General features: G+C 45.3%; 2 protein-coding genes across 6 annotated transcripts in view; one reads left to right on the top strand and one right to left on the bottom strand.

Moving 5' to 3' along the window:
* The window catches only part of DUSP16 (dual specificity phosphatase 16), a 60,778-nt gene extending 52,116 nt beyond the window's left edge, over nt 1-8,662 (top strand). For all 5 annotated transcript variants that reach the window (XM_071422321.1, XM_071422323.1, XM_071422320.1 and 2 more), the window contains 2 exons: nt 481-604; nt 4,985-8,662. In XM_071422321.1, coding sequence (XP_071278422.1) covers nt 481-604; nt 4,985-6,119 — 1,259 coding nt within the window. In that variant the 3' untranslated portion in view covers nt 6,120-8,662. The remainder of the gene's footprint in view (nt 1-480; nt 605-4,984) is intronic.
* A 2,459-nt stretch (nt 8,663-11,121) lies between these two features.
* Nucleotides 11,122-25,429, bottom strand: part of BORCS5 (BLOC-1 related complex subunit 5) — a 60,382-nt gene continuing 46,074 nt past the window's right edge. The window contains exon 4 of the mRNA XM_071422327.1: nt 11,122-14,807. Within this exon, the coding sequence (XP_071278428.1) occupies nt 14,577-14,807 (231 nt within the window). The 3' untranslated portion in view covers nt 11,122-14,576. The remainder of the gene's footprint in view (nt 14,808-25,429) is intronic.

The following is a 25,429-nucleotide window of genomic DNA, read 5'->3' as shown; positions in this document are numbered from 1 at the left end:
AACAAAGACACTTCAGAGCTGCTTTCAGGCAGCCTCTCAGATGTCTGATGTATGTCTGCAGAGAGGGGGTTAGAAATCTGGACACACAACTTCTGCCTTTACCTTTGGGAAGTGAACTAGCCATGTCTGAACTGGCCAGATTGTTCCATCATGAATGCTTGCTTTTTACTTGCATATAAAATTAGAAACAATCACCTTTCCCAGACATCTAAATAGGGCTGTTTATGTGCACATTAAAATGAGCTATGCTGTGACTGCAGGATATTTCCTGTGTGTAGTCATGCTTTTTCTATACTCAATGCTACTACACAGTGCTAGAGGAAATAAGTGAGTTTTGTTTCAAGGCTTCCATGAGATTTGCAATTAGCAGTTCAATTGGAAGCTTTGAATAATTTTCAATAACACTGCTTTCTTTAAAAACTTTTTATCCTGGTATGATGCTGCTGAGTTTGACAGTTGCCAATTTCTTTTGCCATGTAGAAAAAGCAAAAGCATCCAATGGCCATGTGTTGGTGCACTGTTTAGCTGGGATATCTCGCTCTGCCACAATTGCCATTGCATACATCATGAAAAGAATGGATATGTCCTTGGATGAAGCTTACAGGTAGGGACAAATCTTCCCTTCCTACTAACTCTTGTGCCTGTTGCCCTGTTTTTATAGGGTGGATTATAAAAGGTTCTATGACCAAGGGTAGAAGCAGACATTTTATCTGGTAGTTCACTGGCCACATTTGTTTTAAGCATAGGTTTCCTCCAGAAACAGATTAATGGTATTGAATAGACATCACACAGCTAATATTAATTTCCCACTGCAGAATGATCTTTGATCCAAGCAGGCAAACACATGGTATGTAAACTGCCTATTCAATGTATGTGTCTTGTCCTGCTTCTGGCCAGGACAGGGTTAATTTCTGAAATAGCCAGGAGAGGCATGGCCAGGACCTGGAGGTTATTCTGTGCCACCTCCTGTCACTGCTGGGAGCAGGGGAAGGGTCCCTTCTGAGGCAGGGTTGTGTGCTCTGGGGTTCCCACATGGTGTGAATCATTTGCCTTCTTTCTCACCCCTCTGCCATTACTATGCTGCTGTTACTGTTCATTTTCTAATCTCATCACTGCTCCCAGTAAATTGTTCTTATCTCAGCCCATGTGCCTCCAGCTCTCCTCTCCATCCTGCTGCAGAGGAGCAGTGCATGGTTTGGGAGTGTTTTGGTGGGAGCATCATTGACCCACAGCTGTTGTGTACAAACACACACATGTAACAGCATCTTGTGAGCCACAGGGACAGCAGAGTGGTCAAGGCTGAAGAGAGAACTGAGGGTAATTTGGTACTTAGAGCCACACTTAGGACAAATACTGGGCTGGATCTGTTTCCTGCAGTCTGGTAGTGCTCACAAAGAGCTGCCTGAAAGTGAAATGCCCAGGAATGGAGAGAGCTTCTTTGTTGCTTTTGAAGTGAACCAAAAACTGTGTGGGAAAGCATTTTGAAGTATCATGTCATTTGGCATTTGGTAGTGTTTGTGGGGACCCCCTTCCCTTTCCTCCTTTACAGATACCATTTTTTCTATACTTGGATTGTGAACACTTTCCACCAGGTGTCTTGGTTGACTTCTTACTTTATTTACTTTAGCCAACTGCTTTGTTGTGTTGTACAGAAAATGGTGATTTTCTTTTTGCTGGGCTCCCTGGCACAGCTAGTGCATCACTGTAAGGAGTTACACAGAACCAGTTTGAGCACTTGCCCTGGAGCAGGGGCAGAGGAGCCCCTTTGGAATCACCTGTGTGTGATTCCAAACCACCATCCCCAAAACAGGGATGAGGACAGAGAGATGAGCACTGGGTATTGCCATGTGGAGTGTGATTTCCACAGAAAATTTTCTTTTAAGCTGTTGAATGTTGCTGTGTGTGCAGTGAAAAAGCTGCATGTAAGAGGGGCCTGAGCTACAGCTCTCTCCTGCTGTGTTGGGACACTTCCACATTTCCTTACTAGAGCCTGCTGGTAGCTTGGTGTTGTGCAGGAATTTCAACAGGGAACAGGTTTGGTTAAGAAGTTAAAGCTCAGTTTTTCAGGTACAGATAACAAGCATGAATTATAGTCAATGTGGACAGATACTGTGCAAGGTGTGAGCTCAGTGAAAAACCTGCCTGGTCTGAGGCTGTAGTGGCTGAGGGCAGAGCTGTAGAGAACCAAACACTGCTAAAATGCACATACCTCAAGGAACTTCTTCAGGGAGCTTCTAAATTCCTCCATGAAATCTCTGCATTAAATTCTAGTTTGTATCTTAATCAAAAGCATGAGCAGAGTGTGAAGGATTAATCCCACTAAGTCTTTTTCTCTTAGGAGGGAGCAACTGCTGTGAAATTTAGATTATATTCTGTCATATTTCCTTTGATATGGCTCAGGGAGAACCATCTGCAGAACATTTCACTCATTGGTTTGGGATCTCTTGTTGGCCAAGCTTAAAAGAAAAATTCTTTTCTTTGAATTAGTGGAAGTCATTAGATAAAATGTTTGTCTGACAAAATTACAAAAATAAAAAGGTGATACTACTACTTGAAGCCAAAGTCAAAGAAATAAACTTTTAAAATCTTTTGTATAATGGACTATTTAACAGAAATAAACATAAGAATTAAACATTATACATGTTTTCCAATTGGAAAAAAATAATGCATATTTTGAGATTAAAAAGCTTGCAAAGCAGAGGATCCAGCATGCTTTCCCTACTCTTTTCATTTTTAAAAATTCTAGTTTTAAATCTGGGACTGCCCAGTATTTTGGAGAGAGAGGAGAAAGTGGAAAGAACAGTGTTGAGGATGCTACCAGAACACAGGCAAGAAGGACCTTCCTCTAATAACTAACCCAAGTACAACAATTTTGACTGGGAAAAAATGAACAAAGACTATGAATTCTTGGGCAAATTGCTAAAAAACTTCACATCAAATGCTAAGAGGACAAACTACAGAGTTTCTCCTGAGGAGACTCACTAGATTTCTCCACTTGCCAGTGTTACACTTCTTGGTGGAAGTTTCCACTATCAGCTTGTGCAATCTGGTATTCCAGGTCATAGTGTCAGCTTGACTACTCCTAGGATTGTTTGTTCTCTGGCAAATTAAAAAAAATAGTAATAAAAAAATGCAAGTTTTGACATTGTTCATGTGCTAGCATGTACTCACATACACAAGTACACCTTTCCATTTTTCTCACACTGCTTTTAATGACTGCACACTCATCTTCTGTACACTTCCTCAAGACAGGTTTTATTTTTAATGGTATTTAATTTTCCCAGTGACACATTATATGTGTGTTTGTACAAGATTTAGTTCCTCAAGGTTTCTTTCCTTGTTAATTCTCTTGTCATCTGGTTAAGCATAGTTCCAGGAATGTTTCTTAAAAAAACCAAAACCAAAACTGGAGGAGGAGGGATTTGGACACCTCTGTTTTGCAGCCTGTTAAAAGCAAAGTACTTATTTATCTGTATTGCAAATCAGACAGGTAGGAAACAAGCATTTATGTTAACTTTGAAATAAATAACAGCAATCATGTGATACAAGTCTTTTGTACATTTAGAATCTTGGTTCAGCAAAACATTTTCCCTACTATTGCACTTGCAGTGCATGAATGGATGGGCACACCTGTGCTAGTCAGGCTGCTTCCTACAGCACCCAAAAATACCCAAAACAGGTGAACTCTTCCAGAGATTTGGCAATCTTGTAGTGCTGAACCCCTGCAGGGCTTGAGAGAGGGTTTTTGTTTTAATGCTGCATTTGCACCTTTCTAGTTTTGGTCACCCCATCAGTGGTCAGTTATAGTGTGGGGCAGAAATCCAGCAAGCTGGACTTGCTGGACAAGGTCAGAATGCACCAGGGCTCTCTGTCCTGCCTGACAGTGACAAACAGGGTGGGCAGTGCAGTGGTGACAAGAGAGGGGTGACAGGAACAGGTGATGTCACTGGAATGGTGGGGAAGGTGTCCACTCTCTGTAGCACATGGGAAGTAGTCTCTTGGCTAAAGCTCAAGTGCTGTTCATGCAAAATTCCGGGAGTTCTTTACTCTGGTCAGAAACCAAGGTAGCAAAGATCCCAGTGATGAAGTAAATACGGGAAATTATTCACTTGAATCACTTGTGGGCATCATGGAGAGTTAAATGTTTATTTCCCTCCACACTTTTTAGCCACCTTTAAACTATAGAGATGTGAAAAATGCGTATTTTATGACTGGCTATTCGCAAATATTAAAATTAATATTATATGTGTTGTGTTAGAAAGTAATGCTGTGTTAATTCTCTGAAGTGTTAAATATAGTTTTAGGTTATAAAAAATGTTAAAATAGAAACTATGCTATGGAGGATACTTTTTTTAAAGAAAGGACTCGCAGCAAGATAGCAGCCACAGGACACCTAAATCAGAGAAAAAGAATTTATTGTCCTCTTATCAGAAGAAACGAACTTCATCCTGTCTTGAAGGCGCTGTTAGGATTCAGAGGAAGAAGCTGACGATGACAAAATCCTGTATTTGAATGGAATTTATGCATCATGTATGAGATGTATGAATATGCAACAGGTTATTGTTTTTAAGGGTTAATCCTTTGTTAACGTGGGTCCTTTTTCGGGCTCATGCTGCCCAGAAAAAGGTACCTGGATGTCTGTAACTCTTTATCTCGATTGTCTCATATTGTCCTACTTCAATTTGTCCAAATTATAATTAGTCTAATGGTATTACTATTTTTATAACCATTTTATTACTATTAAACTTTTAAAATTTTAAAAAGAAGTGATTGGCATGTTTCACAGAGACAATTGAGAGCATGCAGAAAACATCATTTTGCTTTAAACTTGCCTTTTTTAAACTCCATCCTCAAGTCACTTATGCTTGACTGAACCTTAGTCCAAATTAGGAATAGGATGGCACAACATTCAGTGTAGGGTTGTCTTATACCTGAGCAGCAGGCTCTTGAATTAATTCTCCCTTTGTTTGTCCCCTCTTACCAGATTTGTGAAAGAAAAGAGGCCAACCATTTCTCCCAACTTCAACTTCCTGGGCCAGCTTTTGGACTTCGAGAAGAAGCTCAAGAACCAGAGCGGCCAGCCCGGCCCCATCAGCAAGCTGAAGCTGCTGCACTTGGAGAAGAGCAGCGAGCAGGTGCAGGTGCTGGAGGGCGGCCAGAGCAGCCTCTCCCCCGGCCAGCTCTGCCTCTCGGCCGCCTCGGAGCTGCTGGAGCCCAAGCCCACGGACACCCGCGGGCACCCGGCGCCGCTGGAGGACGGCCCGCTGGTGCAGGGCATCAACGGGCTGCACGTCTCCCTGGACAAGGTGGAGGACAGCAACCGCCTGAAGCGCTCCTTTTCCCTGGACATCAAATCCGTGTCCTACTCAGCGAGCAGCAGCTGCGTCACCGCATCGGTGCAGGGCTTCGCCTCCTCCGAGGACACGCTGGAGTACTACAAACACGCGGCTGCCCTGGAGGGTAGCGGCAAGCTGTGCCAGTTCTCCCCCGTGCAGGAGGTGTCGGAGCAGAGCCCGGAGAGCAGTCCCGACCAGGAGGAGGCGGCGCGGCCCCAGGAGGGCCCGGGCCCGTGGCCGCTGGACAGCGCGGCCTCACGGCCACACGCGGGCCGGCCCCTGCTGTACCCCCTGCACCGCAGCGGCAGCGTGGAGGACACCTACAGAACGAACTTCGTGTTCGGGCTCTCCACCAGCCAGCAGCACCTGGCCAAGTCCGCCGCAGGGCTGGGCCTCAAGGGCTGGCACTCGGACATCCTGGCCCCGCAGCCCTCGTCCCTCACCAACAGCTGGTATTTCGCCGCCGAGTCCTCCTCGCATTTCTACTCGGCCTCGGCGGTGTTCGGGGGCGGCGGCGCCTTCCCCGCCTACAGCTGCAGCCAGCTGCCCTCGGGCTGCGAGCAGCCCAGCGCCGTGCGCCGCCGGGCCCGCCAAGCCGACCGCGGCGACTCCCGGCGCAGCTGGCACGAGGAGAGCTCCTTCGAGAAGCAGTTCAAGCGCAGGAGCTGCCAGATGGAGTTCGGGGAGAGCATCCTGGCGGACAACAGATCCAGAGAGGAACTGGGCAAAGTGGGCAGTCAGTCCAGCTTTTCAGGCAGCATGGAAATCATTGAAGTGTCCTGAGGGGCGGAGGCTCCTGTGACTGTGGCAGAGCTGCTCCCCCGGCGTGTGAGAGGTCCCTGTAAATCTGAAACTTTGGGTAAAAAGGTGGGGGGAGAGGGAAGAACCGGAGGCTTTGCTGGGAGCCAGGGAAAGGGTGTGGTACTGCAGGGAGACCGAGGTTGCTGCTGGGCTTCTCTCCTCTCCGGTAGAAGGGTAGAACATTTCACAGACCTTTCCCTGTCAGAGGAAGCAACCCTGTGCAATGGATTGCCCATCCTTTCAGTGGCTTTTAACAAGGAAGCTCTCTGGTGTCAAACCCTTTCTCTGCTTCCACTGAACCATGCTCCTACCTGTCAGAACTAGTTTTGTTCTTCCCTCCCCGTGCCCCACGTCCTCACCAGTGCACCTTAGCCCTGACACTGAGCCAACCTCTGGAGGGAGACCTTTTTCCTAAAAGAAAAGGAGACTGGGAGCGATTCCAAAGGCCATAGGGACCGGTTACAGCAAGGCTGGTCTGAACACACCGTTCAGACAAATGTAAATACTGGTGTAACTATTGTTCTAATGAATAGGCTTTAGGTGATTCGCTAGAGAGCTGCTTCAGAGAAAGAAAAAACCCCAGTACCTCAAAAATACATAAAATAAACTAGGGCTTTATGGCTGCCACATGCTGGTAGTGAGTTCATAAACAATGTGAACAAGTAATGACTGGCCACGTTTAATTTTTTTTTTTAAAGCTGTCCACGCACAAGTGTCTCAGTTGGCTCAGTAGCAATTAATCTTAAAAGATGAATGAACCATACTTAGCACTGTTTCCCCCAGTCTTTTGATAAAGTATTTGTATTTTTGATACTAAACTGGCTTCTGGGAGAGGGGTAGCTGCTTTGGCTTCTAAGCTATAAAAGAGTGGTTGCTACGTAGAGCTACGTGCAAGAGAAGTGGCTGGTACGAGTGGCCACAACACACTTTTCTTGCCCATTAACAATTCAATTGCTGAAAAACAATTCAAATGTTTGGGGTTTCTTTAAGGTAAAGAAACCTTAAAGAAAGTTTGAGCTGTGGTGGGTTTTGTCCTTAATGGAGCAGTTCCAGGGTGGAACTGCAGATGCTCAAGGCTCTACCACGTTCTCACCCTCTGCACCCCAGGGAAGACACCTGCATCTCGAGGATGGAGGTTTCACAGGAGATGAGGCACAGCCCTGCTCATGTTTTTAACAGCGACCCAGCTGCTTCCCCTCCCACCCTGGCTGCTGCTCACCTTGGGCTCCGTGTGCTCATTGCCACGAGGTTTATGGGCAGCGAGGGATGGTACCAGAGCCACTGTGTAAAGCTGCATCCTTCCTGCCCTCAGGGCCTTCCCAGCTCTCCTCAGAACATGTTGAGGGGAAACTGCATTCTTTTGTCCCATTTCAGTGCAGGCAGCTGAAAACTGTAGTAACAAATAATTAACCCTGACCAACAGCTTTAAAAAAAAAAAAAAATTGTCAGCAGCAAACTGAAGCCCTAATTGAAGTCAGCAGCTTGGGTTATGTTTGGGGTTTTTTTACTGTAAGTTTAGCTAGTTTGTGACTCAAATCTCAGGTTTTACTATACTGAAAAGTGGAGAAGATTTTTGTCATTGTTTTGTTTTGTGGCTAGGATGTGACTTTAATTTCCTACAATGGACCGTTGAAAATAGCACTGAAAGCTACAGCATTGATTAACTTGATCCTAAAAAGTGCAAAAGACACAGAGAGAGGAGGCACCAGGAGTCCCTGAGCCCAGAGGCTCTTTGTGCTGCATGTACAAGAGGCTGGACAAAGGGCCTGGGCAAGGGAGAGGCTGACACCACCCTGGCCACTGTGTCAGGTGCTGGCTGTTCATTGAACGTGCTGCCACTTGTCTCTGTTTACATCTCCAGTGGAAGTGATGACATCACAGCTATTTTCAGCTGTGTGTGTGTTTGCCTGTGTTAACAGCTGAGCAGGGCTCCTCTCAGCCACATTTCAGGAAAAGCGGGTGGCTTTGATTTAAACCAGTTAATGGGAGTGAACACGTATCAACCCCTAGAGGCAGAAACTGATTCTTCCTCTTTTGTGCTTCCTCAGACATGTGTGTGCTCCCCTTCTTTGTATGTTTGGGGTTGGTTTGGTTGATTGCCTTTTGAAGAACTGAAATCTGGTCTGGTGGCTCCTCGTGATTCCCAGTGTGTTCTGGATGAATCCAAGGTGTAGGCTCAGTACTTAGAGGGGGCAGGTTCCCAGAGGAGGAAGCCTTAACCCCATGTCCTGCACAGGGTGGTGCCCTGGCTCATACCTGAACTAGAGTCCTGTCCCTGAACAATACTGGAAATGGTTTGCAGAAGGCTGAAAAGCAAAGTGGAGGATGTGAGAGGGAAAAATGTGTACATATTCACAATGAATATAACGTATGGCATTTGGTGTGTGGCATACTTGGCATGTTTGGTGTATGGCAAGCTGGTGAAATGGTTCAGAGAGATGTGAGTTTCTCATCTTGTTGTGTCATGAGCATTACATGTATGTTATGATGAAATAAAATCAGAAATGGTACCTGTTTATACAGAAGGCTGGGGAAGGAGTTGTGGAGTGTCTTACCTGCAGCAGGACCCACTCCCCCAGCAGCCAGGAGAGCAGGGGCCTTGTCCTTTATGGGACACCCCTTCCCTGCAGGTGTGGTCATGAATGACAGGGCTGGAGCAGCTTTAGACCACTGCTCACAGACAGCAGTGATTTTACAGCACCAGTAACCATTTAGGGCTCTCACCTGTCCCTGATTATCCCCCTTCTTCTGCTCCATTGATGAGCAGCAGTGGCACTTGCCTGCATTAACACCCCCACTGTCTAATCCAGGTGTGAGTAACCTGGTCCTCAGGCAGCTGGTGTGGTCTTGGTGAAGCAAGTATCTCAAATTGTTGAAGCTACCCAGAATGAACCCCATGCTTTTTTCTTGCCTCCCTCCCATACTACTTATTTGAAAAATAATTTAATTACTTGTTTAAATACTTGTTTTGACTAATGCTGTCAGTCTTGAAGAATTCAGGGCAAGTTCTGCTCACTGAGATTGGAGCACACCCCCACTGCTGCTTCAGAGAATGGCTCACACAAATATAGCACAGATTAGAATTAAAGAGGGCTGCCACAGTTGTATCCTTAGAGGAGAAAGCTCTGAGCTTATGTAACAGCAGCTTCAAACAGGGTGCAGTAACAAAGCCTTTTCTTTTGAGAATTTCAAAGCACAATCCCAGAAAGGGAAATGCAAAATCTTCATCCTCTCTAAAAGAAACCAAACCATCCGTCAGAGCACAAGGAACAACCTGTGTGAGTTTCTGTGCTTATTTTCTACAAACAAGATCTAGCAGCTCCTAGAGAACAAAAAAGAACCATGCAAATTCAATGGCATCATCAGCTGCCGAGCCTACACAACAGGTTGACATGACAATCTTCTAAGATTTAGCTGCTCACCCCACTCTGAAGCCCACTTCTGATTGCAGTAGCTCTGTTCCCTCAAATTCTGTTTTTTGAAGCATTCACTTCAGCTTTCACCATTCCTCCTGCCTGCTTTGCATCCCTGGCCCTGCCACCAGCCAGCTCTGGGAAGAGACAGTCTAACTCCACCTCCAGTAAAAACCCAAGGGGCAACTGAAATCTGCCTCATGCATGTCACCAACATGTCATTTTCATTTCTCTGCCTGGCATTACTGGGAAGAGGTCCCCAAGGTCACCGGGCTCCTGATGTAACCATCACAATGGCATTCCTAGAATGAAGTGAACTGAAAACAGCAAACCTCCTCCCAGCAGGGATCAGGTAGCCCTGCTTTTGAGGGGGCTGGGGAGGATAAGAGAATAGAAATGTGGTAATCAGGTGAACTACTGTCTTTACTACCTGTATTCATCAGCTAGGTGCTCAATATGCTGTGATTCACAGCACAAGTTACAAACTGACTTCTACCAGAACAAGGGGAACAGCACTAGGGTTCTAATAAGATTGTTACTTTTTAAATCCAAAATCATTGTGATTCAACCAAATTTACCTAGCCAGACATCTTAATTAGCCAGCCATACACCTAGCTAGTCTGTATTTGTTATTAATCTGTGATAAAAGTGGTTATTCTAGCACTTTTAGACAGTGTAACATACATAATACCACAGTTACATTACACACACAAGTCCACAATTGAGAATTCAGGTAGAACAGTGTTCCTAATCCATCAGATTTGCTTGGCAACAGCACTTGCCCTTTGAATGCTGCCTGCAAAGAACTTCTTGGCCCTCAGGTCCAAATGGTTGCTCTGAGGCAAACTGAAATGTTTCTGCAGTAAAGCCTTGAGCTAGTTCTGCACTTCCAAGAATATTAATAAGAGTCACCATAAATAGAAAAGGAAAGGGAGCTATTTCTTGCCTTCTGCAACACCCACCCCTCTGGGAAGGGGCTGCTTTCCTGGCATGTAAAATGCTGCCAAACACTCCTGGAGAGTTGTCCTGCTGCAAGGGATTGCTCACTTTGAGCAGTGGATTTCAGCTGCCGTTCCCAGGGACCCTCACCGTGCTCCACTGCTGTACAATGCCAAAGTGTGACACTACAGGCAACGATAAGGCTGGGGCATCAGGCCATTAAAAAAGAAACCAAAAGCAAAAACAAAACAGCAGCAAAATGAAAAGAAACCCTGTAAATCTGCCTCTCTATTCAGTATCACCTGTGCAGGTGAGAGTTCATGACCATTCTGCTTTCCCAATGCCAAGCCCCAAGCATTGCTGCTCACATCTTCTATTCAAACTGGACACCAGTGCCAACCATAACTGGGACAGCATCGGGGGGGAAAAACCAACCAGCATTTCTTTTCATTCTGGGAATATGTTTCCTTTCAATCCCATAGCAGAGGCAGTCCCAGGGCAGCTGAATTCAGCCACCTCCATGTCACAGAGAGGGTGCAAAGTAAAGCTGAGATCAGCCTGCACTGCCCAGACACCATGGTGGGAAGTGGGAATGAAGAATGAGCAATAAGGCAATTGGAGAAACAACACACTTGGAAAAGAGCCACACCAGGAGTTTTAATGCTGGAGCTGTGGAACATGGAGCATGTAGGAAGCTGAACAGGGTAACCACCCATAAACCATGGAGTGCTCAGCCACAAGGCTGGCAATCAAAATACCCTCTGGCACTTGGGAACAGGAGGGATGTTACAGCAGTACCTGGGAAACTACTGGCACACAGTCTGAGAGAGGGGCTGGCTCATGCAACCAATGGGCCTGTGAAAACATGTATTTCTACACACACTTGAAAATTTTAAGGATATTTAAATATATTTAATTTAAAATACATATATTAAAAAAAAAGCAACAACAAAAACTCTTTTTCTCTCCCCTTCATCAGAATTGCCCTGCAGGTAGGCTGGCACTTTAGCACCCTGTCAATGCATACAGTGACAAAAACAACAGAAACAACAAAGCAAACCTGCTCTGCTGGGCAGCACAGTGACCAGTGTGAGACACAAGGAGCACCAGAGGCAGCACAACGGGGGAGTGGCAACAGCAGAGTCAGGGGAAGGGCCAGAGCAGCTCAGGGCAGAGGAGAACCCCAGCTCCAGTGACTCGTCCTGCTCCCCAGCTTTTCCCAAGATCAGGTATCAAGAAGCTTAGCCTGTACCCAGAGCACACACCACCAGAAAGCAGAAAAGGGCAGCAGTGTCTGGTTTCAGGGGAGCACACCAGATTATTCACTGTTCATAGCGCTAAATTTGTGACAGAAGTAACAGCTGGTACATTCACTAAAGATACCTGAGGCCTCCTCCAAGAGCGTTTGGCTTGGAAAAGGAAATTCACGCGCAGAAAGGTGATTCCAGTCACATCTCCAAGCTCCTGCGTCAGTCTTACCCTGAGCATCACTTGCATCTGAGCTGAAGCTGAAAGCAGCACATGGAGCAAAGCCAACAAAGGAGCAGCCAAGCAACAAACAGCAGCTCAAGAAGATGTGGCAGGACACATCTCCCCCTCAGCAAGAGGGCCAAAGACTTGTCACTCCTGAAGGCAGTGACAATGTTTTAAATAAAACTGTAAACCATCGTTCAAGGGCATTTACAGGGTGCATGCTTCTTACAGTACCCATAGGAGAGACTATCACCTGTGGAATGAAGGTGGTGGCATGTGAGCATTGGAAAAGGTTGGCCTTCACATTTCAGCTCTAATTTCTCTCTAGTTCAGTTAGGACACCTTCCACAACCTGCCCTTGCTGTTCCAGAAGCTCTGTGTGTGAGGCCCAGCAGCATTTGCCAGAATGAGGGCAAATGCTACAAGTTTAAAGAGCACTGTTCCTAGGAACAAAGGTTTTCTCCCATTCCCAGCCCAGTGCCTTGGTGTTTTCTGGCAAATGAGGAAGGAACTGATTTGCAGCGCTCCTCCTGCAGCCTTCAGCTGGGAATACTATTGCTTTGCCCTCATTAGCACTGCAGGGAGCAGTGCTTTGATCTGATACTTAATGGCCTGAGGCCAAATGTCCACAAGCCTCAGAAAAGTGTCTTACAGGAGAGAGCATCTGCCTTGACATCCAGTACCAGGATCTTCCCACTGGCACAGGCTTCCAGCACAGCAGGGTGTGGGACACTCACGATCCTGTCTGGCAGACAGCTGAATGTCGCACATTTTAAACATCCAGACAGCATCATCTGGACAAAGAGGACAAAAATGGCTGCAGCCACTATTTAAAGCAGCTCAATATTCTTGTGTCTGATGGTGGGAGGCAGAGACACATTCCATGATGGACAATGAGGACCCACAAGAGCATGGCCATGACAAGCAGCTTTTCCTAGGTTAGGTCTCATGTAAGCTTTTAACTTAAGGCTTTTAACCAAGTCTAAAGCATGGCAGGAAGCTTGAACAAGGATTGAATTCTGATGTTTTATCCTGGGCAACACACAGCATATGCCTATGTACCAACAACTGTGTAAAATCTCTGGGGTGGGAGTAGCAGGCAAGAAAACCTGCTGCCTTTGCTAAAAACCCTCCTGCTGAGTTCCCTGCCCTCCCTGAAGCAGTCAGTCCCACTTCCCAGGGCATCATTCCAGGGGGCTTCACCTCTACAGGACTCTGCATCTAGACAGTGTTCAGCAGGCCCTGGGATCCAGCCACCACTGTGGTTCAGATGCACATCTAAGCTGGCTGCAGTCTGCATGACAAAAACTCACACTACATCACCTCTGGGATTGCCACAAGAGAACAGCCTCTTGCTTCTTGCCACCAGGCAATAATTATTACAGTCAAAAACCTACTGCACTCTTACTTCCAAATGCTCAGAGACAACCTTTTGCTTAATAAATGCTCGTAAGTACTAAGAAGTATGGAAGCAAGTTGCCTTTGGCAAGTGCCCCTACCTTGTGCTGTACTGGAAGCTGGGTTGTCCCTGACTGTCCTCACTGCTGGAGCTGCACTCCTGACACACAACAGCCCCTGGGGTTCATGAGCTCTTCAGCCTTGGCTTGCCTGGCAGGAAGCAAGAACATCCCATTGCCTTTGGAGCAGTGGCTGAGAAGGGCCCCGTGGCTTCAGTCATTCAGCAGCATGCCACCACCAGCTCCTGGCACAAAGGGCAGCTAAATTAAGACAAAGAACCAGAGGACTTCTTGTGTCTCTCCCCTCCACCCTCAAGGACTTGAAGAAGCAGCTGCACCCCAGTGGTAAAAAAGACAGCACCAAGGTAACTCAAGTGTCCCAATAAAAAAAAGACACCTTATGTCCAACTTTGAGATGCAAAGTGAGCAGGTTGGTACCGGTGCCTGTCAGAGGGACACAAAATGCCACCAGCTGGGGCATGGGGACATTGCCAGGGCAAGGGGGAAAGGAACAATAAGGTCTGCTTTACATTAACAGACATACATATCTAGAACAGTTACTCCTTTACAGCCTTATAAATTAGTGAGCCCACAGAAACAGGAGCCTCAAGGACATGCCAAAACCCTGCCGTGCAAACCATGTTAATTATGATAATGGCCAGATTTTAGTAAGCCAGTTCCTGGCTCCCACACTTTCACCTCTAAAACACACATATTTTCAAGGCCAGGGGATCTCAGAAATACCTTCCAGCCATCTCATTGTCTAAACCCCAATGGCACAAAAAACATGTTAGAGGGTTCTTCACACCCTATATCCCTTTGAATTTTTTTAGTAAAAAAATTAAATCAGATAAAAGGAAATTCCTCCTCTGTAAACCCCGACTAGTCACAGCAATGAAACAAATGTGTCTTCACAGACGGTGTAGTGGCAGAGGAGAAAGGAGGGCAAGAGGAGGGAGCTGAGAGCAGGGTAAATCCTCTCCTCCTGGAGCTCCTGGATTCCTGGCTGTGTGGCTCCGGCAGCTGCCGCCGCTCTCCCTCCGCTGCCTTGGCACAGAGTCTGGCAGCAGCGCTGCCCGCTCCCAACGCTGCCGGTGCAGCCTGCTGGAAGCGCTTCCGTGGAGCCTGGAAGGTGAGGAGGGGGCGCTGCCGGAGCGCTACGACCTCAGCTCCCGGTCGGGTTTCATGGAGAAGGGCTCCAGGCGCTCCCCCTCCGGCAGGAGGCTGTTGAGCCGCTCCATCAGCGGCACCGTCTGGTCGATGCCCATCTGGATCCGCCGCAGGATGGCCGACATCTCGTTGACCTTCTGGATCTGCTCCGCGTACTTGGCGTACTTCTTCTGGCGCTCCTGCATGAGGCTGTACAGAGTTTCCACAGACAGGTCCATCTGTGGAAAAACAACGAGCACAGCAGGGCTCATTAGGCCAACTGTTGGCACAGACCTTTCAGCACACTGTCCTTCCCAAAAGCAAGCACCTTGGATGCTCCACTAACAGGAGGTAACAGGCAGGTACAGAGGAGCTCCTCGAAAGGCACATAACCAGTCTGTCATGGAACGGGATGATTCATAGTTGTCTGCTCGGGAAGACATATGATGACCTCAGTTCTCCACCCAAACACCTAAATATCTGATCAGAAAATTCTTCATTTGCATGACTGAGCCAACAGGTGCTGCCAGGGTTTTCCCAATACACCAACAAACATCCTCCAAGTTATCCAAACCCAGGGGACCCATGGCCTCTGCCTACACCTGAAGTATATGTTCACTGGAGATCATTCATTTGCAGCATTAAGCTCTACCACAGTTGCCAGTGCTAATTTTTCTCAGTTTAGCCAGGTTACTCTGCAACTAAGCCACAGCTGTTATTACCATCATCATCTGGAAAACTCCTGCCTTGAGAGAACCACAATGGATTGCTGGTGTCCCTAATTTCCCTGAAACCCAAAAATAAGAGTGTTATAAGTGACCCCAGGAGAGACATTAAGTAAATTAGCCATGCAATTAAACACAGTCAGTACCCAAACATGGCTCGAGCATGATGACAATGACAGGAACTGCAGTGCTGTTCCTGCCATTGAGTGGTGAAGGCAGCCTTTATAATTCACAGCCCATTTTTCTGTTCAGCCAGACCTGCAATCTCCAGGCAGGATTCAGCCAGTACTTTACACACAAGCCCAGTCAGATGGTTTAAGCTGTAAACCATGCTAAGATACATATCCTTTACATATCCTAAGATGTGCACCACATGTTCCAAGAGCTCAGTAACAGGGCTATTCCAAGCCCTCAAGTGCACACTCCAAGCTCGGTTACTTGGCTCCCTGCAGCTGTACTTAACAACCCCAGTGACTCCAGTGCACTGGCTCTTCCAGCTGGGATGTCTTTGTGGAAAGCAGTCCTCTGGCTTGGCACTCAGTACAAGCCCACAGTGGCTGGGAGTGAAGGGCAGGAGAGGACACACTCTGAGCAGTTTTAGCCCACTGCCACCTCTTCCCACTGTTTTCTCAAACCTTTCCCATCTAATTGCTCCCAGAGGAAGGAGGTCACTGCTCATGATGAAGCAGCCTCAGGGAATCAATGCTGAGAACTTCTGGTCTACCAAGAAGCACAGGTTCAAACAACATCCCTCTCCTGAACTGTGTGACAGAATCAACCCATCTGATGAAGGACAGTGACTGTACCTGTTGTCATTATAGTGCAAGAGTTCTATTGTCATTACATTGCAAGGGTTCCATATTGCCCCTTGTTGTTTCTTGTAGGCAGCTCCTCTAAGCACTGACCCTTCCTTGTCTTCACAGCAGCCAACTAACTCCAGTTCCCACCAATCCACTCTTTTATAACACTCTGCTGATTGGCTACAGGTGTGGCCTGTTAACATCAGGCCTGCTCCTAATCTTTAGTAATTAACCCAGCTGCAACTCTTTAGGGGATAAGATTACATTCTATACCACCTTCACTTACCCACACTGTATCCCCCTACAGGTACCTGTCACCCAGGACAACAACACACAGTTATCAGTGCAGTGCTAAGAAAACACAAGGTGCTGACCTGACCTGAGTTACACAGCACTGAGCAGGCAGGTTCAACCCTGACCCCATGTCCAGTGCTCTGGGTCTGTAGGGGAGAACCTGCAAGCAGGGAGGACTGGGTCAAAGTGGTACAACAGTGGAAAGCCCCACTGAGGAGGGAGAGCAGCAGAGAGAATTCCGCCATCCCACTGGTGGCAGCAGGGCTTGGCACTAGGGATAAACTGCTGTAGCTGGATGTGCTCACCAACGTCCCTTTGAAGCCCTGGGGAAGAGGTCAAGTCAAAAACAGGCAAGAAAATATTTTATTGAGAAACCTAAGCTACAAACAGCATTGGAAAAAACCACACAAGTTTCTGCTGAACTGTCACAGGGATTAGGGGGCATTTTCCCCCATCCCCTCCATCAGAGCTGCATAAGGTACCAATTGACCTTTTATTTTGCCTGCATTTTCTACTGCTCTCAGGCTGAATTCCTCCTCTTTGCCTCTGTGCTTTCCTGTGAATTCCCTCCTCCATGCCTTCATGCACGGGACAAAATAAAAACCAGCAGAGCAGGAAACTCCAAATAGAGTGGAAACAATTTAAGCCTACACAGGGGTTTCTATTAAAACCCCAGCTTAATAATTTAGTAGCTTGGCGCTAGCTCTGTAAAGAGCAGTGTGTAAAAAGCAGACCACCACCAACCAGCGAGTTCAATCCAGTGCCTGAAAACATCCAACCTAATGAGAGACAGTGGCCTGGAGGGGCAGCCAGTGGGAAAGCTGCCAAAAGCCAGCATGCCTCATTAAGTGGCCAGCACGGGGACCAAGGCAGAAACCTCCTCTGGTTCTGAAGTTCTCCTCCACTGGCAGGTTCTCCACATGGCCTCACAGCACTGTACAAGAAGCAAAGCTGGCACCTACCAAGCTTCCAAGCAAAAAACACACAAGGCCCCCCTTTCTCTCCATTCCAATTATTTCCATCTGCTGCCTTTAGGCTCCTTGTGTAAGTAAGTATGAGTAATATCCACTTACTGATGGGGAACAAGGGGAGAAGCTGATACTGACCTGCAGTAGGAAGAAGAAATGCAAAGTGGCCTCCAAGCACTTTGCTACCTTTGGACACATTCACAAGAGCCATAAAAAAAGCTGCCTCACAAGAAAGAGAAAGGGTGGAAGTGAGTGTTTCCTTACACCTACCATCCAAGTTTGCCTGCTGAGGGAGGCCACAGCAGCTGCACAGCCTGAGACACAACAGGGAGAACTGAAATGGAGCAATTGTGAGGAAAGGTCAATTTTTACTCAGTCTGAACCTGGTCTTTTTAACTATTAAAAAAAAAAAAGAAAGGAAGCTACATGTTAATTCCTGGAGATAAATGCCAATGTTTCTCTCAGCTTTCCTTGAAGCAAGCCTAAGTACACACTTACATCCTTCCTACCTCCTCCCCCTCCAAGTGAGCTCCTCCAGTGCCAGACCTTGTGCTTTTATCTCTCCTGGCATGCAGTCCCATTCCTCTGGCACTCAGATGGGGCTTTCAGGTTCTGAGGGTCAGCCCTATTTACCCACCACAGAGACTAACACTGGCCTGCAGGAATCCATAATGAGCAGGAAATACACATAAGAATGCACCTCATTCCTATCTATTTAATTCCATATCTCATACAGTAGCAATAAAAAACCTGGAAAAGGGGAGCTGAAGGAGAGTCTGGTCCCTTGCCTACAGCCAAGGCAGTCCAAGACACCCTTGAGGGTCAGTGAGTGAAGTTGCCTTCTCTGAACAGTTCCCATCAACTCCCACATCCCTGCCACAAAGTCCTGCCAACATTCTCATCTGGAAAACATTCAACTCTCAGCCTTCTTGCCCATCCCAGACTGTGAAGCTCTCTGGGAAGCCCAGCAAGACACCCCAGAGCCAGCAGTTCTTCACAGTCCTAAAACCATCTGAGAGAGTTTATTTGAGCCATTGTTTCTGCTCTGGTTGCTCCAAGCTTCCTACCATGCCAGGCCACCAGAGCTGCAGACAACTGAACCCTACTGCCCTGAACCCATCAAATGTGACAGATGTGAAGCAGCAGCTTTGTCACCAGCCCCTGACAACCAATCTGTCCTTCAAACATCACCACTCAGTAAGCTACAAACATCCCCAGCTTAGTGGTATATGAGTTTGTGGAGAGTTAAAAGATTGGACTTGAAGCCTGTTAAGAAGTGACAGAACAAAGCAGAGGGCAGAGCCCAGCATGTGATGTCAGAATCTTAATTTTCATCAAACCAAGAGGTTCTGCCCCATCTGGAGTTGAGAAAAAAAAAAATGTGCTTTCAATGAAGGGGTGAGAGCTCCTAATGCAAATGTTATTTCTTCACAGAAGTCATTCTTCCTGTCAAAGCAGTAAACCTGAGGCTGGACATGCCCAGAGTAGAAGACAGGATCTTTCTCCCCTTCCTACGTCAAAAAGGATGGAGGCGTTTCTTCAGTTTTTCTTTCAGAAGCACAGGTCCATAAAAATAGACAAGCCTAAAACTCACCCTCCAGCATGGCACACTTTTTTTTGTACAGCCAGTTACATTCAGAATTTGTGTCTGTTTCTGTTTCAAAGCTCATGCCTCCTCTGTGGATTATCATCAGCAGGACACTAATTTGTGCCTCAGCTTCACATTTAAACATGAAATGACATCTACTGGGCTTTTCTATCATCAAATGAAAACAGATTAATAATTACTTCCAACAACACTGCAAGATGGATATTTCCTCACTTGAAAGGGCCCCAGCACAGCCCCTCCTACTACACCATTCACATTGTCAGCCCTGAGTCTCCTCTGCATTACACAGGCCCATTTGTAACACCACACTGGTGAAACACAAAAACAACTGAGGATACTGTCAGACATCTTGCACACCATAAATTCTTGCATTCATTTAAAAATTCTTCTTGGCCCACACTGCCAAGCAGAATAAAGACATTAATTTAGCCCACAAAAAGACTGAGGTCAGCACTGGCCAATGCCCAATTCTTTTCAAGAGACCACACTGAAAACAAACCAGTGCCCATATATATAATACACACACACAAATATATATATACACACTTCTTACCTGGCATGGTTTTACAGTACCCCTGTCATGGGCACATGAGTGTCTTAAGCTCTCAGAAACAGAGGTCATATCTTGTTAGGTCAATGACTGAGAGACTGAAAACTGCAGCTAGACACATTTTCCCTGGTTGCAGAGCATGCAAATGCAATCAGAAGTTCATTAAACTTGGAATCAAATTTCTAGAGAGGCACTGCTGACATTCATAATAAAACAAATACATCTCATAAGAGGATGTTCGGACATTCCCAGCTTCTCCAATCCCTCCTAAAATACCCAAAAGTCAAGAAGATGTTTTTGTTTCCCCCCACATTTAGTAACAGCCTTCAAGAGCTCATGCAGACATGCATGTGTCCTTCTGTCCCAACAATTTCCTCTCAGCTGGAAATCCATCCTATGGATTTCCCCTATGGCTGCCCCTCCAAAACACACAGCTCTTAAGGTGCAGTCCTTATTCCAGAAAGTTCTTTTTCTAGAAGAGCACTCTGAGCACAAGCAGCCTTTCCTTCCCATTGTCAGGTGCTTGACTGGGGTTAAAGGAACATTTTCCTGCAGCTGCACACAAGCCACATCAGAAGACAGCAGGCAGGAATATGACTGCATGGAATATTAGTCACCCTGTGCTGGTGTGAAAATACTTTTCAATCAACACACTTCAGACTGAAGACAGCTCCTCTTTCTCTACTGCCTGAAAACAAATGTGCTCAATGAATAAATTTTTTTTCTCTTCCCCTTTCTCTTTGATAATGTCACGCAAAGTCAGCACAACAGATCACAATGACTTCCTGATGGTTGGGAGCATCCCCTGTTTCTCCCACCCAGCACACACTGGGAAGTGACAACCTGACTGGGCAGCTTCTGTGCCAGGCTACAGAACAGAGATGCCCAGCCACAGACCCCAGCTTCAGCTCTCATGGAGCTGTACCCTTCCTCTGCCCCACTGCCACATAAACAACTATAGTTTGTGTTTAGGATTTCCTTATCTAGGATCAAAAGCACTGCCAAAATATTCCCTTTCCCCCCTCTGTGATCTGTCATTTCTGTAAATAGTTGCCAAGGGTTATTCTGGCTAAGCATTGCACAGATCACAGTCAAGCTAGAGAACGAAGAGCAACCATTTTAAGTGGCTCTGGAAATGAATTATAGCAATATTAATAGGTACATCAAGGCCCTTACTCCTAAAGATCTAAATTAAATCCATGTTTAGTCCCTTAGTTCTACAGTAGATATGTGAAAACATGTATCAACATAAGCTGCTGCACCTGTAAATCTGATTATTCTGGGAGGCCTTGGGACACACAAAAACATTCAGAATTCAAAGAATAAGAAGGCTTGTTCTTGAAATAAGCTTTTCCACCTTTATGTCAGTCTTTCCCTACCTCTTGTGTTATCAGACAGGAGGTGTTTGTCACTCCCACACCTCCCAGTCTTCCCAGCCTCTCTCTTCAGTGGTTTGGTGTTCTGGCCCATGAGCTGGCCTGGCTACCAGCCTGACAGTCACAAACCAGCAGGGTCACACGGCTAAAAGCACCATCTCTGCCCCTGCATGTGATCCTGGCTTCAAACCCAGTGTTTGCTGTGGCTGTATCAGACTTTAATGCACAAGATTCCTGAAAAAGCAGAAAGGAAAAAACGCAAAAGACCCAATTTTATTAGTAAGCCTTCTAAACTGTCACCAAGAAAAAGTCCTAGTAATTTCTAGTTCATTGTCTCTGTTCTACAATAGCAGCAAATGACAGCTCTATAAAGGTGTTCATATTAATCAATCTACATCCATCTAAGAACTCACCTCTAAAATTTATCATGGCTAAAAATGCTAAGTTACATCCTGAGCATTAGAAATGCTTCCATACCTATTCTAAATAACCAAGTTTAAGAAAAATAAATACAAATGCCCCACCCAAAGAAGATTATTGCACCTGTGTGTGCAATATTCTCACAAAACCTCTCTTTTGTGGAATAGAATTCCACAGTAATTAATAACACATTCCTGATCTGTCTTCAATCAGCTGTTCCTGGAAAAGAAAAAATATGTATCTGTTACAGATCTATTGCCTAAAGGACAACTTGCACAACTCTTATTTCAGGCTACCTAATAATTCTGCTAGAAAACACAACCTTCCATCTCCTCATTTCCTGATTTTATGCTGCTGACACACTATTTGAATATTATAAATGTTATTTACATTATTTATTATAAATGTTATGTAGGGGGTTATTTTATAATAAATTTCAGTTTTGTACTTTCAGCATGTCACAATGACTAGCTTAAAGCAAGTCGATTTTCCCATCACAAGTAAGCTTTGATTTGAAAAGAGATGCCCACTATCATTAATGAGATGTTTCTCAGAAAACACCACCGTTCTCATTTCAGAGTGAAAATAGTCAGCACCATTACATTTGCAAGCCATCTGCTATTTATTCTCAGCTTCACAGATGGGACCTGATAGCTGTAGGTCTTCTTTTCCACAGAAGTCTTTCAGAAGGGAATGATATTGCTGTGTTTAGTCAGGGTTGGACACACTAAAAGAAAATTATATTTAAGTAGAAAATGCTCTTAAATCTGTTCACACAGAATGGAAAGGAGCTGAGCTTTAACTATTTCCTACTGTGTGTGAAGTGCTAAAAGGATTATCTAGGACTCCCTCTTTTTTCTCTGGGGAACTGCAGACAAAGCTGGGTTCACACACCCTGACACATTCACCCTGCCAGTGCAACACCTCTGGGTGCATCAGACCTCCCTCCATGTGCTCTGCATGCCTTGGAGACATGCAAGAAGGCTGCAGTGTCAGATGAGCATGGACATGAGCCCAGCAGTCAGGATTTGGGGATTTCTGGACACCTGAGAGCCCTGATGAAGCTTTTGCTCTTCTCCTGCCAGTTGCATTTCTCAATGAAAGCCCAAATCAACTTCCCTTCACCAGGGAAACTCAAAGGCATGTCAGTTCTAACAAAGTCAGTCACTGATAACCTGAAATATTTACTTGTAGCTCTTCCTTCCATGTTTGAGAAGCACATGAAATGAGCCAAGCACACCCCATTATGTTAAGGGGAGGATCTACTCCTTCATTCCCAGAAGAGAGACTTCCAAGGCTGACTCCACCATAACTTCCACAGTGCTGAAGCTCAGACATCCCAGCAATTTTCTAGAGGTCCCAACATCTGGACAGTAAATCTCCAGCTTCAGGAAAGCCTCAAGGAAATCTCAAGCACTGTATATCATTTACAGACCAAGCTCTTCTGAGGCTATAGACTGTTGTTCAAAATACAGTAAGAAGAGTACAAACCATCAGAGATCAGTGATTCACACAAAAGTTCAATGTGGCAGTAGTGTCATCTCTGATCCACTCTGAGCATTCATTTTTATTGTATTCAGCTGCAGTGGCCCCAAGATTCACAGGAAGCTGAGTATTTATTTCCTCTTTTTTATGTCTACTAATGAATCTCTAGAATAAATTGATCAAATGCAAGAAGGCATTTGAAAATTTGTACTACAGTCTGGTAGAAGAACTTGTACTTGAAAAATAAGTACTTCTGTTTCTGTGTAGTCTTATGTCAGGCATAGGGAAGAATTAAATTCTCTAGACTGGATAAAGCAAAAGGAAAAGCTATGACCCCAGAATCCTTTCTGATGTTAAAAACTCCTATAAATTCTTTACCATATACTGCTGTTATGTTGATTTCTTTTACAACTGCTACCTGAGCCTCTTTTTCAGCTGGAACTCATCTGATTGGGGATTTTATCTTTCAGACAATTTGCAGCAAGTCCAACAGCCACTCTTCAAAAGCATCACTTGCTGTTCCAGGTAAAAAAAAAAAAAAACAAAAAAAACAACAAAGTTTAAAAGGTTTATTTTTTGCCCAGTTCACTACAGTTTTGGCACAGTTCATACATGTGATTACAGGGAATTCTACTATATTATAGTTCAGCATTTTATCCAGGCTTCTAGAGGTAGATGACACATCCAGTTAGGAGCAATGCCCACAGGAATTAATTAATAGTAAATCATATGTTTCATACCTCAGAGCAGTGTTGCAATAATGGCAAATAAATGTTCTCATGTAGAGGCATTCATGCCCCAGTGGCACAGAAACATTTAGGAAACCCTTCCCTCCATAAAAAGCAAGATGGGCAGATTACTTGCACTAAGGTTTTGTAATGCTTTCAACATGAAGTCATCTCTGCAGATCACATCAGAATATTGCCACAATGCTCATTATGGGATTGCCAACACAAGGCCCACCCTGCTCCCCCAAGTACCAACCACCATCTAAAAGTCATCAGTGCAACTCCAAATATTTGCAAGTAAGGCTGGCTAACCTGTCTAAAACAAAGATTAAAGTGCTGAAAAGCTTCTGGCCAACATTCCTAGCACCTCCACACCCCAGTCCAATTCTCACCTAAGGGCAGAGTTGACACCTTGAAAATTTCAATTCAACCCTGCAAGAGGACATAATAGTTAAGAATGAAACTTGTGAATTGGCTTTTCCTATATCAACACAATCCTTCAGGGAGGGAGAAGGCCATTTTTAGTCTACATTAATGCCAAACTGATTCAGAAAGAAAAATCTTTCTAAAGATCTCTGTCATCATTTGACTAAGCCGAATGAGCAAAGCTTTTCCAGTTTCCTTCCCGAGGTTCTCCACTCCCCACACATCCCCACAGCCCTTTCCTTGTGTTTGAGCATTATGAGAGCTGCACACAGTGTGTCAGGTGAGATCCCTCATCTTTGTGCAAGACAGTCAGCATCCTCTCCTTTCTCCTGCAAGTGCAAGCTGGGATGTACCCCAGGTTAATACTTGCTTTCTTCCCATCTCAAACCCCTTTCATGCCCAAATCCACCATCAAGTCTGCTAGCTCTGTAATGAAATCTAGCACTTTGTATTCCTATTTGAAGTTTTACAAACTTGGGGCAGGGGGTTGTTGGAGAGTTTTTCCACCTGGGAAAACAAGGCTAGAATAAGAAATGCAGTTTCCTAGTTTAAGTAAGCTGTGAGAAGGAAGTGAATGATGTTCCTTCTGGTACCTGATGAACATAAACTCCATGCACTAATCCCAATGAAAGTGTTACTAAAAGGCTTTGCATGCTAAACTTGGGAACTTCAGTGACAGTCTCTTAAGCACTTAAACTCTATAATAATACAAACCTTTCCGACTGCTAGATGCTTGTTCAAGCTTAATTTTCTTCCTTGGAAATTCAGTTGTGGAAAGGATTCCAGTTTAGATCTTTTCTCAAAAGTCCATAAAGCACAAGACAAGGGAACATGCTGGAACTGATTACACACATATATTCTAGGAGCAAGGGACTGGTCTTTTTTATGACACCAGACAAAGCAGTGCATGTCAGCAAAACAGATTTCAGACTGCCACCAGTGCAAACAATCTTTCCTCTTCCTTAAAAACTGCTAGATCCCTTCATAAAGTTCAGGTACAGCAGAGCACTGGCCATCTGCCTCAGGCATACACTTCTAGACATTAATTCTCTATATTAAGTAACAATTGTGAAGCCTTTTCAAGAGCATTTTCACATTTTGGTGCTGGCTGGTTAAGACACCACCCCACCACTTAGGTATTCAAGCTACTTGCACAGCAGACTGGAGAAAAATGAGCAAGATCAACTAAAGGACATGAAGATTAACATGTTTCCAGCTTAATAATCCTGTGCACTTATTTCTGCATGATGGTGCCTGTTGAGATTCCAGTCTTTATAAACAACACTTCATTGCTGATGAGAGGAGACATAAAGAGCTGGATAGATTGCCACAGTCCTCATCCATCAAATTCCAAGATGCCAAAGACTAAATTTAAGCTATTTATTTCTTACAGAACACAACGTTCCCTAGTTTTTTTCTAAAGGGCAGTGTGGCATTAAATCCCTTGAAAATACAAGTGGCATTTCAACCAAGGTTCTTC

This window comes from Agelaius tricolor, unplaced genomic scaffold (genome assembly GCF_023055355.1).
Source record: "Agelaius tricolor isolate 1412-34295 unplaced genomic scaffold, bAgeTri1.0.p SCAF_3, whole genome shotgun sequence".
Lineage (NCBI taxonomy): Eukaryota > Metazoa > Chordata > Aves > Passeriformes > Icteridae > Agelaius > Agelaius tricolor.
Note: the sequence above shows the minus strand (reverse complement) of the source record. Positions and strands in the feature narration are given on the sequence as shown.